Source organism: Parasteatoda tepidariorum, chromosome 3, assembly GCF_982258835.1.
Source record: "Parasteatoda tepidariorum strain Cologne lab strain chromosome 3, Ptep-v5.0, whole genome shotgun sequence".
Taxonomy (NCBI): Eukaryota; Metazoa; Arthropoda; class Arachnida; order Araneae; family Theridiidae; genus Parasteatoda; species Parasteatoda tepidariorum.
The window spans coordinates 35815574-35833658 of NC_141757.1; the positions used below are offsets into that span (position 1 = coordinate 35815574).

Sequence of the window (18085 nt, forward strand, 5' to 3'; positions counted from 1 at the left end):
ATGGATGAATAAAGCGAAAGATGTTGCCGGATATAAATCTTGAAAATATTTTTTAAAAAAAGTCTTGAGGGCTTTTCTGGAATCCATTTTAAACCTGAACTCAGAACCCTCTTTAAAAAAAGCAAAAGTCTGCCCGATTTCCTATGTCAGATTGTTCTTGAGGTCATTAACCGAATTCCAGATATTGCTATTCAAATTTATACCAATAACAGCAAATACGAACATAGCTCTTGTGGTAGCAGTGTCTTCGTTAAGCCTGATTTTTCAAATTGCCTTACATGGGGTCTGAAAACAGACTTCTGTAGCCACAAGCCTGAAAAAAAAAAAAAGATTTGTCAAATTTCCACTATTCCTGATGTTAAGAACTCCATTTTGCAACGATAGGTGAAAAATAAAGACGTTATTGAAAGAAAAAAAAAAGTGACAATCATCACGGACTTTAATTCCGGCCTGACTCTCAGCTGTCTTCGCCCGCCGCCTGGAAAGCAGGTCATGAGAATCGGAGGTAAATAAACAAATCAAGTTTTCAATCCTCTTGCCCTGTCACGCCCCTGATGGCACACCACTCGTGTAAATTAGGAATAAGAATAGAATTCTCTGTATTTAGATTTGAGCTAATCTTCATAGATGTGGTACTCAACAAATTTAACTCCATCCACACAAATATGGACCTTATAAGACAGTTATAGTGCAATCTAGCACCTAAGAAACTGGATTTAAGTTGGTGACTTGTTGTTGTTGTTTATTTACGTCGCACTAGAGCTGCACAATGGGCTATTGGCGACGGTCTGGGAAACATCCCGGAGGATGATCCGAAGACAATCCATCACAATTTTGATCCTCTGCGGAGGGGGTGGCACCCCCGCTTTGGTAGCCCGACGACTTGCGCGCGAAGTCGAGCACTTTACGGTAGCACAGTTTAACGAGGACCAATACCGCACACCCTCGGTACCTACGCACACTGATCCAAGTGGTCACCCACCCGCACACTGACCGCAGCCAGTGATGCTTGACTTCAGTGATCTGCTGGGAACCGTGTCTTAACGATCAGTCCACTGCGGGACTTTAAGTTGGTGACAAAAATCTTGTCTCAATCCTTAATACTCGAATACGAAATCTACTTCCGATAGATACCGTCATACATTGGCCTCTGCGCAATAAAATTGCTGATCTTTTGCTAAGAAAGGCGCCTCTCATGCGCTGTTATCACATAACTACTCCAGGGTAAAAATCTCATTTAACAGACAGCTTTAGATAATCGCCCTAGTAGTAGGTTAGGCTCCAGGTGGTGCCCTTACCATCGAGACTGATAGAGTCGTTCAGCAGTCCACTATTAGCAGGCTTTCAAATGATCACCTCAGATATAATCCCCTTTCACCAATTTAATAAAAGTGACCAACCTGAATCATGAATATCTGACTTCATATTGGTCATAATTGACCCTCTAAACTGCTAAGAGTGACATAATATAAAACTTTTTCAAAACGCTCAGACTTTTGGATTCAGACCACTGTGTTGTTAATTCCAGAAGAAAGCGAATGATGCGATTAAATTTCAATAATATTAAGTCCGCATGAGCATGAAAATCGGTATATAAAATGAAGCGTGTCCTTTCTACTTCTGAAAGAAAAAGAAACGACGATTAGTAACCGAGGCACTTGAACCATAAAAATGTCAAACGAAAACTTTGACGGAAGACAGGAGTTTAATGAATCTCGCTCAGAAATCCTGAAGAAGTACGAAAAACTGCGACAAGATGTGCGGTGCTTACATGCAAAGGTAGTCGAAAAAGAGTTACGCCTCGAAGAACTTAGGTAAGGAGACCAAATCAGCCTATTTATTTATGATCTTGGTTTTAAATTGGGGGAGTAATAATACCAATAGAACTACCAGTTCGTGGTCAATGGTTTTTCGAGATAATCGCAAATGTTGTTGTTCATTTACGTCTCGCTAGAGCTGCACAATGGGCTATTGGCGACGGTCTGGGAAACATCCCGATGCAATGCAATGGAGAATTGGAGACACCGTTGTCTTAGAACCATCGTCCTCCATCTCGGCTCTGCGATGAAGTGTGAGAATAGAAATTCGCTTGCCATAAAGTATCTTTTAATAGTAAATAATTAAAATAAAAGTAAGATGAAACCATCACCTGTGATAATCGTATCCAAATAAAAATGCACAAGCAAGTTTAACAACAGCCACACAAGATGAACGCCAGTCTTTCGCCTGCAGTGCAAATTTCATTGCTGAAGGTAAGTACGTATGTTTATTGTATTTCTTATGCCGACCATGTGGCCGAGTGGTTAGCGTGTCTGACTGCGGAGCCATTGGCCGCGGTTCGAATCCTGCTCAGAGCATGGATGTCCTTTCTCCTTTGTGTGTGAATGTGGCCCGCCCTATAAACGGGTTTGTGGTTGTGTGACGTGTGCGACGCTGCTCCACTGCCGAGGCTTCGCTACCGGTGCCCGCTGGGTAACGAGAAGAGAGTAGCAGTTCTGTGGCCAACGGGACAAACCCCAAGTGCCCGCCATTAAAAAAAGAAAAAAAAATTGTATTTCTTATCAGGGACTTCTGAAGAGCGCGACGGCGCATTTCGACACGAGGGAAGGAGGAGATAATTGATTATATTCGGCGTTTTGCATTTCAAGTATACCCTTTCTATTTGTGACGTCTACCCTGTTTTTCTCCCATGATGATCTGCATGGCTGAATCTTTGATCATGGTTTAATTCAAGTACTTTTAGTCAGGGACGGATCTAAGGGACAGCTGGGAGAGTTTGCCCCGGGAACTAAGATGGAAGAGGAGCCGAACTGACCAAAAAAGATCTTTCTATATATCTAGAACCACGTAATAACTAATTAAGTACCAACTAAAGAAATAATAAACTTCCCAAGTAATTTTTTTTTTTCCTTTTCAGTACTTGATGTTCAGGAAATTTTATTTCATTTTTGTACACTACTTCTACCATTTTCTCACTACAGTTTATCTCGATTATAGAAAATCTATTTCCTGTGAAGGGAAACCAAATCACTCATTAACATTTCTGTTTACAGTTTAAAATTCGATCTGCATTTTTGCGTCTTCTACGCATTTGGGAGGCTGTTTAGCTATTTTGCTCTAATAGACTTCGATATTTTACGCCGTGCTGCAGGGAGGGCTCTTGTCTTCCGCCGAATTTTTGACAGTAAGCACAATTTCGTGAGTCGATCAATGTTTTTTTTTTTTGGGGGGGGGGAGGAAATACTTGGGGTGTCCTTGTTACTGTCAGTGGGGCTAATGAGAGAAAAAAACCTAGCTGTTTATCTGCAACTTTTTATTTCTTTAAAAATTCATATTGCAATTCAATTAAACTATTTAAACTTGTGACTTGTTGTTCTTTAAAAATTTTCCACAATTTTTAGAATAACTTTCATGAACACAAAATTACAGGTTATTTGACATGCAGGATTATTATTGATTATCATTTGATCGAAATTTGCAAATCTTTAACCACCTGTATTTTCTTTTTATATTTTATATCCGTCCTTTATTTTATACAGCCGACCCAAATTTTTGGGTTTACGACTACTAATGTTCAACTCCGTAGCCTTGTAATTTTGAACTAAGCCAGAAGACAAGGAAACTCCTGGATCAGTAGCCCCAGAGGTATTGATTTGTTATGGGAACATGGAGGACTTTGCGACTCAACCATTAACTACATGGGGAGTCTTCGGCTGGCGGGGTTCGAACCCACGAATTCTTGGACATGGGCCCAAATAATCTGGCATCAAAGGTAGAAGAAATGGTTGCCGTGAGAATCAGAAATTTGTAATTTTCTCTACGGGCTTGAATGAAAGTGGAAAGCTCATTGTGTATGATTTAAATTGAAGTTATTTTCTGATGCAAATAAGACGGGAAACAAAAGGATTCTCATATTATATTACGCAATTGGCTTCAAAATGCAAAATTATCGAAAAATAAAACATCATAAGATAAAGTTAACAATATATAAGTAAGATTAATTATTTTGTATTAAAAGATCTTCAATAAAAAGATAGAAACTGTAAAACAGTATCGCAAAATCAAAAAAAAAAAAAAGCGCATCTGAAAAAATTTAATAATTAAAAAATCGAAAATCGGGCTTCGTAATCTGTTTACAAATACACTTATTAAGCTTTATGTAGAATGTTGTATTTTTATTCAGTATGCAGACATGTATACACACATTCTTTATTTTGTCATATGTATAGATTATAAATTCATAGAACGCTTTATAGGATAAAATAAAGAAATTTTAAAGAGTAGCCAGCGGCAGCTTTTTCAACTGTGGTCAGTTTATCAAAAATTAAAAACTTTAAGAGATTAAAAAAAAAAACTTTAGATATTAGGGATTTCTCAAAAAATAGTAAACATGAAAGGGGTTTAATTCTAAACTGAAGAACAATCTTAAACAAAAGTGAAATAAAATGATTTTTAGAATATTAAAAAATATTCATAACAATTACACATTTATTATTATATAAAAACAATACCAGAGGTTCGCTTTTAACAACAACAAAAAATTGTGGCGATCGGCAGACAATTTTTTAATTGCTATTTTGTTATGTTGACCGTCAATTTTTCATTGTAGAGCATGCATTCTACGATCTAATTTCTTCTGTCGTAGGGAAATGATAAAAATACTGAAGGTCACAGATCGCAAATGTTTTTTGATGAGAAGTGACATTTTGATGGAAGGTAATGCCCTAACTTACGCTCTCAATGAAAAAGAAAAGGTAATGACTTCATTTTCTCTTCTTCCAATGTTTTATTTATTCAGAGAATGAATGCAGTTTTATTTCAACAGAGTGAAAAGAGGCTCGAAGATCTGAAGGTTGAAATAGGAGAAAAAGTAAAGCAACTCAGAGATTTCCAAAGTAATTTCAGCATAAGAGTCCCATCTTGATTAAAGAACACAGTTCAATGAAACATTATTATTGATATTACTTTATTTTGAAGGAAAACTTTAACTAATTCCTATGTATAGTGATTATACAAAAAGAATTTTTCTATTTCTGACAGATTTTTTTTCCCTTTCAAATTTGAATTGTATTGCCTAAAATGATAAAAGGCTTCTGAAACACTTGAATGTTTATGAAATTATTCTAAGAAATAGATTGTAGTGTAAATTTAACACATAATTGATTGACTATTTTTTACTATTTCCTTGCATCATTTTAGTTAAAGAAATTATACATATATATATATATATATGTAAAGATAATTTGTAAGGTTTTATTAAACGATTTTTTACTACATACATAGCATTTAGAATATTTAAGCCTTAAAAATTAAGCGATATTTTCATCTACAAAAAGGTTGTCACCTCCAGCAATTTAAAAAAAAAAGGTTAAGCTGACTTTCTGCGATAATGACTTACCAGGTTTGATATTGATTTAAGAGACCCTAAAATTAGATTGCTTTAATTTAACTGCATTTTTTATAACTACACACACGCACGCTATATATATATATATATATATATATATATAAAGGATAGTAATTATGAAACATCTTGTTTATGAAAATGTTGTATAAGCTTGCTTAAAATTTTTTTTTAATGATTTTGTTTTTCTCCAGAACGATATGTTTGGATCTAAATTCTATTTTTTTTCCAAAAAATTGTATCACATGAAATTCATCTTCTTTTAACTGAAGTAATGCATATTAATTTAAATTCTGGTAATCACCGAACAAAAAATAATTTATTCTATTAAAAAATAATATATTCTAGAATACTAAAGTAAAGAAACAATAACAAGGGGCGAAATATAGATAAATGATACCAAAAAATTATTATACCTGAATAAAAACTTCATTCACTTCGAAAATATATTTTTGCTATTTATATATTTTTGATCAATACGCATTCGGTATTACAGTTATATGATAAAGTACATGTCAACCAGATTTTATAATTACGCAGAAGCAGAAATTGTATATATTTAAGGTACAAAGCTAATTCAGGGTGGCCACTCGAATCAGATTTCAAATTTCCCTGATTTTTCCAGATAAAAATCTTAAAATTTCCAGGTTTTTGTTTCTTTTTTCTTATAAAGTATAGGATGTGTACAAGAAAAGTGTCTATATTATAAAATATTTTATTCAAAATGTTACTTTTTTAACATATCATACTTGAAAAAAATAATTTATTTTGACAATTTTCAAGATTTTTTATTTATTTTTTAATGTTTTGGTACAAAATTTTGAATCAAAAATCATATATTGACCAACAAAGGAGCCTTTTTTTAAAATTAAAATATGTTATAAGAGGTTAAAATGAAATAGAAAAAATTGCCATTAATGCAACAATTGTAACAATTTGTCGACAAACATTGCTGTTAGCGATTGTAAAAAAATGTGTGATTCGTTGGTTTGCTCAGAAAAAATAATTCCCAGATTTCTTTGAATGGGAGTAGAAAAAGAAAAAGAGTGCGATATAAAATCTATTATCATAAAATTTAACCAACTAATTTTTGGAGAATTTTATAAAGTTAAAAATACAAAAACATTTTGTCAAAATCGAGAAAAAAAAATAACCACCAAAGCATCGGAACAAACTTGAGCCATAAATGGATTCAGCCCAAAGACAGTATTTAAAAATAGAAGTTAATATCCTAAATCTTTTTCCAACTACACCAGAATCTTTCCTAAATTGCGCAGTCCCATAGCGGTCAAAGGTTTCTGCATTCGTTTAGCAACAGTAGGAGAATTTTATGTGGCATTCTAGTTTAACAGCTGTAATGGAGCAAATTTTGATGCAAGCAAAGTATTGCTAAGTTGATGATATTTCAACTGCTTGGCGATACATTTCGGTTAAAAAAAAGTGGGTATAATGGATGAAATAATTTAAATTAAGAAAATTAGCAAATAATTTAAATTAGTGAAATTAAAAAAATTATCAAAGAAAAATTTCCAGCTTTTCTTTAAAATTCCCTGATTTTTCCAGGTTTTTATCCAAATTTCCCTGATATTTCCAGTATAAAAAGATTCCCTGATAATTCCAGGTTTTCAAGGTTCTCCAGGTGGGTGGCCACCCTGTAATTTGACAACAAAAAAAATTATTATATTTATCAGCTAATAATACAAAAGGTTGATAGCTGTTTTAAATCACTAAGTGATTTGTGACTGCTTCAAATCATTTAAAAAAATTCCAATTGACAAAAAAAAACAACTTAAAATTGACATAGGATAGTAGTCAAGATTTAAAAACTAGTGAAACTTTTCATGAAAAATTTTATGAAGAATTAGAATTAATGATTCTAATTATTAGATTAGAATTAATGAAACTGAATGAATGAATGATGCATATTCATTAAACAAGCATAGTAAATAATTGATCAAGTTTGTGTATTTTTACGGTTATAAGCTAAAAAAACTTTTTTTTTAATATGTTAGATCAAATTTTAGGTTACAGGAAATGCATATAATAAGATAAAATATCAAAATATATCCATTCAACATATCTGTTTCAATTTTAATAACAAATTATATAGATTTTAATAAATGTGGAGCATGAAATGTGAAGCATGATTTTTCAAATTTGGGAATAAGCATAATTTTCAAGTCACATTTATACGAATCTAGATATACTATAGGTAAATCAAAATGATAAGAATGGTGAAGTAAGTCTTGAAGATTGCGTACATTACGTATCACAATGTGTGACTCTTAAATTGAATTGCGGTGTATGTTTCTTAAATCGGAACAATATGAATAGCAAATGATACAAAACACATGAACTAACAAGACGTAAATCACAATGTGTGATACATAAATCATTTTAATGTGAATAGTGATCAATTATAATGTAAATTGCAATTCGAAAGGTGCTTAATATAGAACAGCTGTGTGATTCTTAGATCATTTTGATGAGAATTGTGAGTGGTAATTCTTAATTATCTCTTTTGTGAATCGCAATGTGTGACTTGTAAACAATTAGAATGAGAATTGAGGCTGAAATTACTTAAATACATATGTTATATGATTCAGAAATAATTTTAATTGAAATCATGATGTGTGATTAATAAATCACTCTAATGTGAATCCTGATGTGTGATTTATAAAATACCTTAACATGAATTCTCATGAGTAATTTAAAAACCACTTTAAAGTAATATTCGATATGTGATTCATTAATCACTTTCATTTAAATCGCAATTCATAGAAAATTTTATATGAATTCCGATACGTAAATCAAGAATCAGTTTAATGTGAATCCCGACGTTTATTCATAATCAATGAAACCTGTAGAACTAAATTTTAATTATTAGCAGTAAAAGCTAATTGTAAAAATCTGATTGTAAAATAATAAAAAATTAATTATTTTTGTACATAAATTAAAATAACAAATAAGATAATACTAACCTGTCGTAATAATGAAGTTAACACATTGAACATATCTCTAAATCAATTAAATACTATATATCATTCGTAAACTATGACTACAAAACCAAATATTTGCTAGAAATTTCAGCTTTCAAAACATCAGAGAGATGAACAATAACCTGGTGTGAAAACTCTTAGAGAAAAGTTTTGTATCTCCTTCCCTTTTACACTTCAAGCATTAAAAGTTGCATCTATCAGAATTTCCATAATTTTCCTTTGAATTTATTAATTATTTTTTACTGCTTTTTTATAAGAAAGATTAGTATTATTTTAATTCCTAAAATATCAAGTACTTTTCAACTCCCCTATGGCAGAATTCAAGGACTTTTCAGAGTCCTGATTTTTTTCAACAAAATTTAAGGACTTTCAAGTACAGTGGGATTGTACTTGAATCGAGAAATTATCTTTACGTTTAATAGAAGTTAAATTAATAAATTTATAGAAAATTTCAATAAATCAAATGAATTAACTTTACTATTAGTCTCCACTTCATAGCTAAGTTTTACTTTAATTATGGGTCCCAAATTTCTTTTAGAAACATTTTTCAAAATTTAGTTTTAAAAGAAATAAAAAACACGCATTTATAATAATTCCTTAGAGCTATATTTTGCTAATTACTAGTTTGATAGAAAATTGTAGTCATTTTATATTGTTTTACCGTAAATGTTTTATTACTCGACCGGACAAAAGGTTCGCTTCCGCACGCAAAATTTTTGGACTCAGTACATTTCCACAATTTTAAACAAAGTAGTAATTAACATTTTTAGATATTTTTGGTATAAGTCAAATGAGAAGGGGGTTGATTAACCCAGTAAACAGCATAATCAGACGTTCAAGTGAAGAATCATTAGCAAAGCTGTATCGTTTAGAAATTGCGTCTGTATATAGATAAAAAAAATTTAGAACCTAAGGGATTTAGTTAAATCTTCTAAACTGAATCATATTAGATCCATGCTTTTGTTCACTCCCAGCACTATGTCAGATTCCATTAAAAAGTCATTCAGCACCAAGGCAGCCCAACTCAGCTGATGTTGTGGAGTATCTATTTGTATTTATTGAACTAACTGCAAACAAATGATTAACTGCAAACAAATGCTAAAAAAATTATCATTATGATTGATATTAATAACATGATTAAACTTTAATCACCATAATTTATGAACAAAATATTTTATTTTGGGCTACATAACAATACATTGAATTGTATAAAAAGTGAAAATACAATTATGAGTAACAAAACTTAACATTTAAATAGTATCTTTTTTAAAGCAATTAGAAGAACAAGTATATTTTTTTATATACTATACAAAAACAGTCATTTGGCATGTAAAAAAATGTTTCTACATTTAAAAGTATTTTGCTATTTACACACATGAATAAGGTTAAAATACTTTTTCCTGCAATTCATTTGTTAATGCATTTCTTATCTCAATGCCGTATATTGACAGTGTGCAATATCAAAATAATATCATGCAAGTTTTTTTATGATATTTTACAGTAAAATGCATTAAATATTTTTTCTTACAAAAGGGGTGACTAATAAAGTTTTAAATATCTTTAGTAAAACTAAAAATGTTTTTCATTTATTGAAAACATAAGAATTATTTAATTTCCAAGAAATTATTTAAACACGAGAATATAAACATAGGAAAACAAAACATCAATTATATCATTAGATAACTTTTTGGTTCATCTATATATGGACCAATGAATTTAAATTAGAATAAATTTTAATAGAGAAAAGAAAAAATCATGAAAAATTTCAAATTAAAAAAAAAATCCAATGAGTAAGTTATACACATAATACTCTGAAAAATATTTTACTGTCTCAGTACTTTTCATTTCAGTTTATATCTGATATGAGTAAAAGCTCATTTTATCGCAGAAAAAAAATACTGCAACTTATGACGTGTCATCATTCCTTTGAAACAACAGCAGCCACATTGACTGTCAGTCTGCTAATAAGAGAAGCTACTTGGTCTTCGCCGCTGTCTCTCCATGCGGCTTTCAGATGTTTGGAGGCTAGTTTGTCCCATTGCCCGGATTCGGGAGGAATAGTTTCCTCTTCTACAGAAGCAGTCATCACATATAGGACTCTCTTGAAGGGAGCGTTTTCATGATCGCACAAACTGTGGAATATCATGGCTGCCTCAAAAGGAATCTGATCCAAGTTTCTCACCAGGACAGCTCTCACTTGCTGCACTTGGGTCAAGTTGCCTTGAATGGTATCGTCAATATCCCTCTTGAGCTGCTCGGCAGTCGAAAAGTACCTGAAGTCAATCAACACGAAATTGTGAGGATCCGACACCAACTGCACTAATCGGTTTGCCAACTTGTCGGTGATGTCCTTGGTTTTCCTGGAGAATATCAAAACGATTATACCAGGAGATTCGGGATTTTTGGAAGCTCTTTTTACGACAGCCTCGATCATCTTATAGGTAATATTGGGCTGGCCTTCAAATTTGCTCTTCAAGTCACTTATCAACTCCTGTACGTCCAACTGAGTGTCTTTAATTGGGTAAGAAGTCTTTACCCAATACAGGTAGAAGACAGAGACGACAACACATAGGATAAGAATACAGAGGAGAAACGAGTAGGGCGATACTAGAGAGCCCGTATTACTGATTTGGGCCTTTTTTTCCTCATTCTGCTGCAGAAGGAAGGAAAAACAAGGTTAAAGAACTTGTTTATAACAAAAGTGGAAATTATTTCAAATAATGATCAGGAAAGTGAAAAAAAGGGGGACTAAATTGGACAAGACAAATTGCCCAAAATGGTTTATTTTACAAAATAAGTTTTGCCTTTAACATTCGAAAAACATTTAAACATTAAAATTTCCCTTCTATTATAGATTCACATATGAGGGTGATTTTTAAATTTTAGGCATTTTTGATGATGTCTAACAAAACACTATTTTTTTTAATTATAGAATTCAATGGCCTTCCATGAGTTAAATAACTATGTGTTTTCCAAAAATAGACGCAATTTAGAAACCTGTGGCAAAATCACGGTTACATTGCTCGTAGGGCTTCCTTTTCTGTATAGGCTAAAAAAATTTATATATATATTTTTAAGATTTGTCATCTAACAAAAAGGTTGCTGCCTTAGCAAGCATGTGTTTTTTCACTAATTTGAAGAATTTTCCGAATCTTGACGTTGTTTTACAGATTTCCATGAATCAAAAATTTACTTTCCGAAAAATTTTTCCGGGAGTTTGGCTCATCTAAAATTTAAATTTTCACAGAAACCTCCCTAACAATACATTTATTCCTCTTTACCAGCAACTTCTTATTTATTTATTTTGCTGAGATTTTGTTTATGAGCAATAAAAGAGATTTTTTAAACATCGATTTGCAAAGGCAAAACTTATTTTTTTAATTAATTTATTATGGCCACTAGCAGGTCTCAACTTCACAAAAAAGTTTTACATTACTCATTCTATATCTATCTGATAATTTCACCCTAAATTTTTTTCCTTTAAATTTAATTTAAAAAATCTGAAAATAAAAACATGTTTTTATCTATAGAGCAAAATAAATTACCTAAGAATGATATTTTGTAAAATATTTGTTTGATACAAAATTAAACTGTTTTTTTTTATATGATGCCAGGTCATAAATCCAAATTCTACTAAGTGCTCAGAATCAGCAGGGTAAAAGATTAAATTTTCCTTGGCTATTCAGACACAACAAAATTTTAGGACTCTGTGCATCTCTATTATTTACACACACTATCTGTTCTCCCAAACATGCCTGTGACTTTAAGTCAGGTTAGGTTATCTATAAAAACTCAAAATTATAAATTAGGGTTCAAATAATCGAAACATAGCCTAGTTCCATTATTTGAATGATAAAGAGATAAATTATATTATTCTGAAATGACAATATGAATGAAATAAGATTTGCTAAATTCTAAAATAATAAAAAAGCCCTTCAAATCTAAATTATTGTTGCAAAATTGATTTCTCTGACGAAGCCTGAGCAGTCCTACATTTAGTGCAAGTCCATAAGTCTTTCGCCCCTGAACATACAAGAGACACCTCAAGTGACCACTTGCAAACTGAGTTAAACAAGTCTGCTGTCTTCTAGGTTCCTCAAAAAGCAAGGCACCTCCAGGACGTTTTCTGAAATACCAACTATGCAGAGGAGGAATCCTCCAGAGGTCCATAAATATTTTTTTGCACTCGGCAAAGACCTCATTGAAAGTGGAAGGTATATCTGGCTATAAAGGTTCCAAGGAAGCATCTTAAGCCAGTGAGTCTGCTTCTCTCTGTACATGTTTGTTATTATTAAAGGTATCTTACAGAAAGATATTAGTGCTAGAGGGTTTTGTCGCTGATAGTTCAGGGGCACTGTACATAATTTAAAAAGTTTATAATGAAGTATAAAAAAGTATTCTAATTTAAGAAAAAGTTTGTTTTCAAACTAAAACTTTAAATTTTACTTAAATTTTTTTAAAAAGAGAAAAATAAATTATAAAAAGCCTAATCATTAACCTTGAGATCTGACTTATTATTACTAATTTTCAAGAGCAATCTGAATAAGGAACTAAAAACCCATAATATATGTGCCATAAAATGAATGAAGCATAAACAAAACACTGGAAAAAATATAAAATTCTTATATTACTATAATATGAAAATGACTTACATCTGAGGATTGTTTTTTATATTTTGCTTGTTTATTCTCTTTTTCATGTATGGGTCGTCGTTTCAACAGATGTGGGTCGAATTTTTCAACAGATATCTGAAAAAATCAACCCTTATACATAACCAAGAAACAATAAGTATCATAAAATAAAACTGCAATTCTTTCAATGCTTGTGTGATTTTATTAAATAACAATTCATGAATCACAAATTATATCATTTCACAAACAGTCAAAATTTTTAACACGCTTGTTATCATTTCCTTGGCATACTATAGAGAGAAAGTGCACCTTGAACTTATTTCAACTTTTTATTTAGTTTCTTTTTTAAGGCAGAAAGTAATAATCATAATTGAGAAATTTTTTGGAAAATATATATATTATGATTAAGATTTCTTTTGTTTTTCGTGAGCTGCATGATTATAAGCAATCCATTTGAGTTAGTGTCTAATATAATACACCCTTAAAATATGTTATGCTATGAATGAATCCCTAGCCAATACACTGTACGTGCTACACTAAGTTGGTCTCAATCAGTTTACAGATATGCTCTTACAACAATTAATATTTTCCCCTTTTTTAGTTTTTTTTCCCCTTTTAATTTTGCAGTATCAATGTGTTTCATCAAATAGCGTAGCTTGACTATTTCCGTGAAATGCTTTGGCTCTTTCTTTAAGAAAGAGAGAAGCAGATTTTTTTCCCCATGAAATTTCAGTTTTGTTACATTCCTAAATCCTTTTCTTTTACACAAGAAACATATCAACAAAAAACTAATATTTAGAGGATATTTGTACAACGAAAGAAACAAAAAAACAACAAAAGTTGTAAAACAAAAGAAGATTCAAAAGTATTAATTGTTGATTAGAGATGTAATGATTAGTGCTTTGGCTATATAATGAATATGTGTTACAAAAATTTGGCGGAATACCGAATATTCAACGGCCGAATAGCAATATATATATTTTTTAAAAAAATCAATAATAAATATTATTTTAGGTACATAAATAAGTTTAGCCATTATTGAAAAATAATCAAAATTTAGCTATAGTATTGATAAGGGGTTAAGAGGAAAAAACCAATACAAAACCTATATATTATAATATCCTAATTTTTGAATAAAAATTTTAAAACTGAGCATCTCAGTTTTCTAATGACCGTATTGCAAAAAAAAAAAAAAAAAAAAAAAAAAAAAAAAAAGGAGAATAAATTCGAATCCAAACTAATCTTAACTGCCCTGACACTTTAAAAATGTCAATTATTTTTTTTTAAATTAATAGACTCTAAAACAAAATTGTTTTTAATTATTGAACAAAAAATTTAACTTTAAACATCCCAATTTCATTTTATCAATTTGACGTATTCGTAGAAAAAGTGACAATAAAAGAATAACATTATCAGGAAATGCTTTTAAAAAAGGTTGAGTGAAAGAAAGAGAAAAGTTGATAAATTAAGTGATTTTAAAATATAACTTTAATGTTGAAAAACACTGTTTTCTAGTAAATTGTCTTACTGTACATGAAAAAAGAATAGGGTCTATTAGAAATGCTCTAATAAAATGCTATAATAATAATAATAAAAAACATTCTCAATTCTTAAAAGAAAAAGTTATAAAACAACAAAATTGACCTGCCTAGATACAATTTTAAAAAATTATTCTTCAAATTTAGCTTTCCCACTTGTCTTTCAGAACATAAATTTGCAAGTTTTAATACTTAACAAAAAATGCATAATAAAAAAAAAAAATTTTAGATTACTCTTTATTAGATTTATCTATTTATTAGATTTATCTATTATTAGATTTATTTATCTATTTAAATTTTAAAAAAAAATTATTTTTGAAAAATACTTAGCAGCATATTCAGCAAAAAGCAAACTACTGAATAATGGCCGAATGTTCGTTACATCTCTAACGTTAATGAAAAAAATTATTTACATTTAAAAATAATTATTTCTGAACATTTCTGGTAAAAATTTGACCAGATATGGGATGAATCAGATATACTGAAAGATACTAATAAAGCATTATCTCAAATTTTGATGGAAACTGTTAATATGCCTAAGGCCATATCCAAATATCAAGAGCCACAATTAATTATTGGTTGTGTTACACAAAAAAAGTAAACACTAAGGACATAGGTCTGCAATAGCTAATAATACTACTGGCTATAATATTTCTTCTTTGATAATGCCTTGCATTTACTTGATAGCTCCATCAATATTACTTTATTTACTCAGAAACAACTCCTATTTGACATACAATATATAAAAATAATCAATAACAGTGTAGTTGGCAAGTGTTACTTGAGATACAGTAAGACCTCGATTATCCGAGCTAATTGGGACCGCTAGTACCTCGGATATCGGAAATCTCGGTTAATAGAAACCATGTATAATAACACTCCGTGCTTGCGAATTTAACTTCTTTTAAAGTATGTATTTTTAAAATTTACATAATTAAACTTACTAATATTTACATGACTGAACTTCAGTGCTTTTGTGGGGTAGAAGTGCCTGTAACACGGACAACGAACTAATATATGTATCATTTTTTCCAAGCTCATTTTGGAAAGGAGAAAAAAAAAATTAGACTTCGCTATTGCTTCGGTTATCAGAAACCTCGGTTAATCGAAGCTCGGATAATCGAGGTTCTACTGTAATTAAAAGTTTTGTTTGAGATTTTTGAGTAGTAAAAGATTTTTCCAAGAAACAGAAATATCATTTAAAAATGAAACACTCTTACTCCTTTCTATTTATTACCTTAGAATTCTCTATCATTACAGGTTGTAAACCAGATTCTCCGGTCTCTTCATCACCTGACATTTCATCCTGGAGAGGAAAACAAAGAAATTACAGATCAATAATTTGGTACTTACGTATTATCGCAACCAGGCAAAAATTCGCATAAATCGCCAAATTTGGCGGCCCTACTTACGGCAACCCTACGTGTTATATGAATAAAATAATATAAAAAACTGTATTAAAAATTATCTGTAATTAATAAATGTACATTTTCCTTCTATTCATACTTTCTTACTCAAACTCACAAATCGCGCCAACCTGGTTGCGATAATACGTAAGTACCAATAATTTTATTATGATGTGTAGTTAATGCCCTAAGTTTATTTTTCAAAGGCTCTTCTTCATTGAAAATAATAGCTTTACTCTAATATTTTCTTTGGGAAATTAAAAACAGGGATATCAGATTTAATTTTAGCCAGGTCGGAAAAAAAAGACATCAAATTTTTAAAAAATTCCCAAACTGCGGTTACATAAAAGGGATATGTAATAAACTAATTACAATGACTTAATTAGGTGAAGCAATACAGAACAACAAATTCAAAATAATATACAAACAACTTTAAAAACATTAAAATCATCATGAACAAATTAGGAATTAAAACTAATAATTTACTCACTTTTGCAATAAATAATTTTATTGGGAATATTTCCGTATCGCGATCTGTCATGCCAACTGCAATCGCCAAGGTACCAAATAGATTTTAAACTTGCAAATAAAAAAAAACATGTAGATGTTTGCCCGGGGGTGGCTATGAATTATATCTTTTGAGATGGCCCCTTTCTGTGAAGTTTTTCTTTTTTTAAAGTTTCTCATAGGCCACTGCCCGGAAGTTTCCAAGACTTGGCGATTATTCTGCCACAGATCAAGATACGGCATTTTATTTTGAAAATGATCTAAGGTTAACCTTTAGTTAAGTGATAAAAAAATAAAGTTGTAAATATAAACCATAGAGAGTTAGATTTTTTCAGAAGAGCATTTAATATTTAAAAATTGTCTCGATTGAATTTAATTCTCAATAATAAACCAGGTTTTCGTACGTACAATAGTTACAAAAAAGTTTACCATAAAGATCATTTATTAGAGTACATAGGAAAACCAATTATAGGAACTATAGAGAATTTATTAATCTTACTAAGTAGTTTCTTAATAACTTAAAAATCCTTTAACTATTGCTTCATTTTTAAAAAGGTAATGATTATCACTGTAAGAAATTACGAGATTTCCGTTTAAAATTCCGGGGATTCCCCGAAACTAGAACTATACTAATCGGAAGATCCCATTGCAGAGACTTATCTAAGGGGGGAGGGAAAGACTTTTCCTGGAATGTTTGAAATGAATACGCTTAGAACTAAATATTTATACTACTAACAATAATAAACTAATAAAAACTTTGTAAAACTATTAAAATTGAAACATAACAGAAGTAATTATAGAATACTATGCACTGACAAACAAATACCTAAAAGTTATGATGAGTAAAGGTAAAACTGAAAACTAACAATTAAAAAAAGCAAAAATAATAATATAAAAATCATACAAATATAACAGTACCTCTTCATTTGATGAGCTTCCTCTCTGATTTTCCTCCATTATTGAGTTGATAAGCTTAAAAGATAACAAATATTATAAGTCGTAAAAATAAAAAAACTTAGTTTAAAATATTTTTAAAAATTTCTATTAAATTGAAATATATTTTGTCCAAACAAAATTTCGAATTCTTTACACACTTACGCGCTTTTCTTCTTGATGGTTTGTATATCGGAGAAAGGTGCGACGGGTTCTTTGCGTTAGCTTGTAGCTCTGTTTTTCTATTAATGAAACTTATGGTTGAAAGCATAGAGGAAAGTTGCACCTAACTCTCTGCGTTAGCTTGTAGCTTTCTCTATATTTATGACGCACTTACGCACTTTTATGGAATAGTGCGACGACAGCTTTGAGTAAGCTTATAGCTCTGTATTTCCATTAACGATTTAGGGTAAGGCTCCTATACTATCAATAATAATTCAGGGGCTCTAGCTTAGGGTAATTAGTAGAGCCAATAATATGACATTTGCCACATACGTAAGCCACAGCCCGTTTTATTGGCAGGACACATTCTTACACCATCCATCCATTCATCCATCAATCTCTGAGCCAGTACCCTCAGAGGTAATAATTTGACAAGGGAACTTGGAGGATTTTTTGTGATCCCGACAGATTTAACTTGTACCAGAAGTAACTTCGAAGAAAGTGA

The 18085-nt window shown here is 30.9% G+C and overlaps 2 protein-coding genes across 6 annotated transcripts; one reads left to right on the forward strand and one right to left on the reverse strand.

Moving 5' to 3' along the window:
* Nucleotides 1-1547: 1547 nt before the first annotated feature.
* Nucleotides 1548-5032, forward strand: LOC107446403 (prefoldin subunit 2). Its single transcript, XM_016061033.4, has 3 exons — nucleotides 1548-1814; nucleotides 4646-4754; nucleotides 4826-5032. Exons 1-3 carry the CDS (start codon nucleotides 1672-1674, stop codon nucleotides 4922-4924), a joined length of 351 nt encoding a protein of 116 aa, XP_015916519.1. The 5' UTR covers nucleotides 1548-1671; the 3' UTR covers nucleotides 4925-5032.
* Nucleotides 5033-9560: 4528 nt separating this feature from the next.
* LOC107446405 (torsin-1A-interacting protein 1) lies at nucleotides 9561-17687 on the reverse strand. Of its 5 annotated transcripts, none has more exons than XM_016061035.5 (5): nucleotides 17584-17687; nucleotides 17404-17457; nucleotides 15810-15878; nucleotides 13056-13151; nucleotides 9561-11056 (listed from the first exon to the last, which is right to left on the reverse strand). In XM_016061035.5, exons 2-5 carry the CDS (start codon nucleotides 17440-17442, stop codon nucleotides 10322-10324), a joined length of 939 nt encoding a protein of 312 aa, XP_015916521.1. In that variant the 5' UTR covers nucleotides 17443-17457; nucleotides 17584-17687; the 3' UTR covers nucleotides 9561-10321. The 5 variants fall into 5 exon arrangements, with proteins under 5 accessions (XP_015916521.1, XP_071034187.1, XP_071034180.1 ...); XM_071178086.2 differs by having other exon boundaries at nucleotides 17390-17457; nucleotides 17584-17621; XM_071178079.2 differs by lacking the exon at nucleotides 17584-17687 and having other exon boundaries at nucleotides 17404-17577.
* Between the last annotated feature and the right edge of the window lie 398 nt (nucleotides 17688-18085).

Excerpts from the sequence above, each read along its gene's own strand:
- LOC107446403 (XM_016061033.4), top strand. The coding sequence starts at position 1,672 with ATGTCAAACGAAAACTTTGACGGAAGACAGGAGTTTAATGAATCTCGC. Across the intron at positions 1,815-4,645 it reads TTACGCCTCGAAGAACTTAG|GGAAATGATAAAAATACTGA; the intron begins GTAAGGAGACCA and ends CTTCTGTCGTAG. Across the intron at positions 4,755-4,825 it reads CTCTCAATGAAAAAGAAAAG|AGTGAAAAGAGGCTCGAAGA; the intron begins GTAATGACTTCA and ends TTATTTCAACAG.
- LOC107446405 (XM_016061035.5), bottom strand. The coding sequence starts at position 17,442 with ATGGAGGAAAATCAGAGAGGAAGCTCATCAAATGAAGAG. Across the intron at positions 15,879-17,403 it reads GAAGCTCATCAAATGAAGAG|GATGAAATGTCAGGTGATGA; the intron begins GTACTGTTATAT and ends TTTCCTCTCCAG. Across the intron at positions 11,057-13,055 it reads ATAAAAAACAATCCTCAGAT|CAGAATGAGGAAAAAAAGGC; the intron begins GTAAGTCATTTT and ends TTCCTTCTGCAG.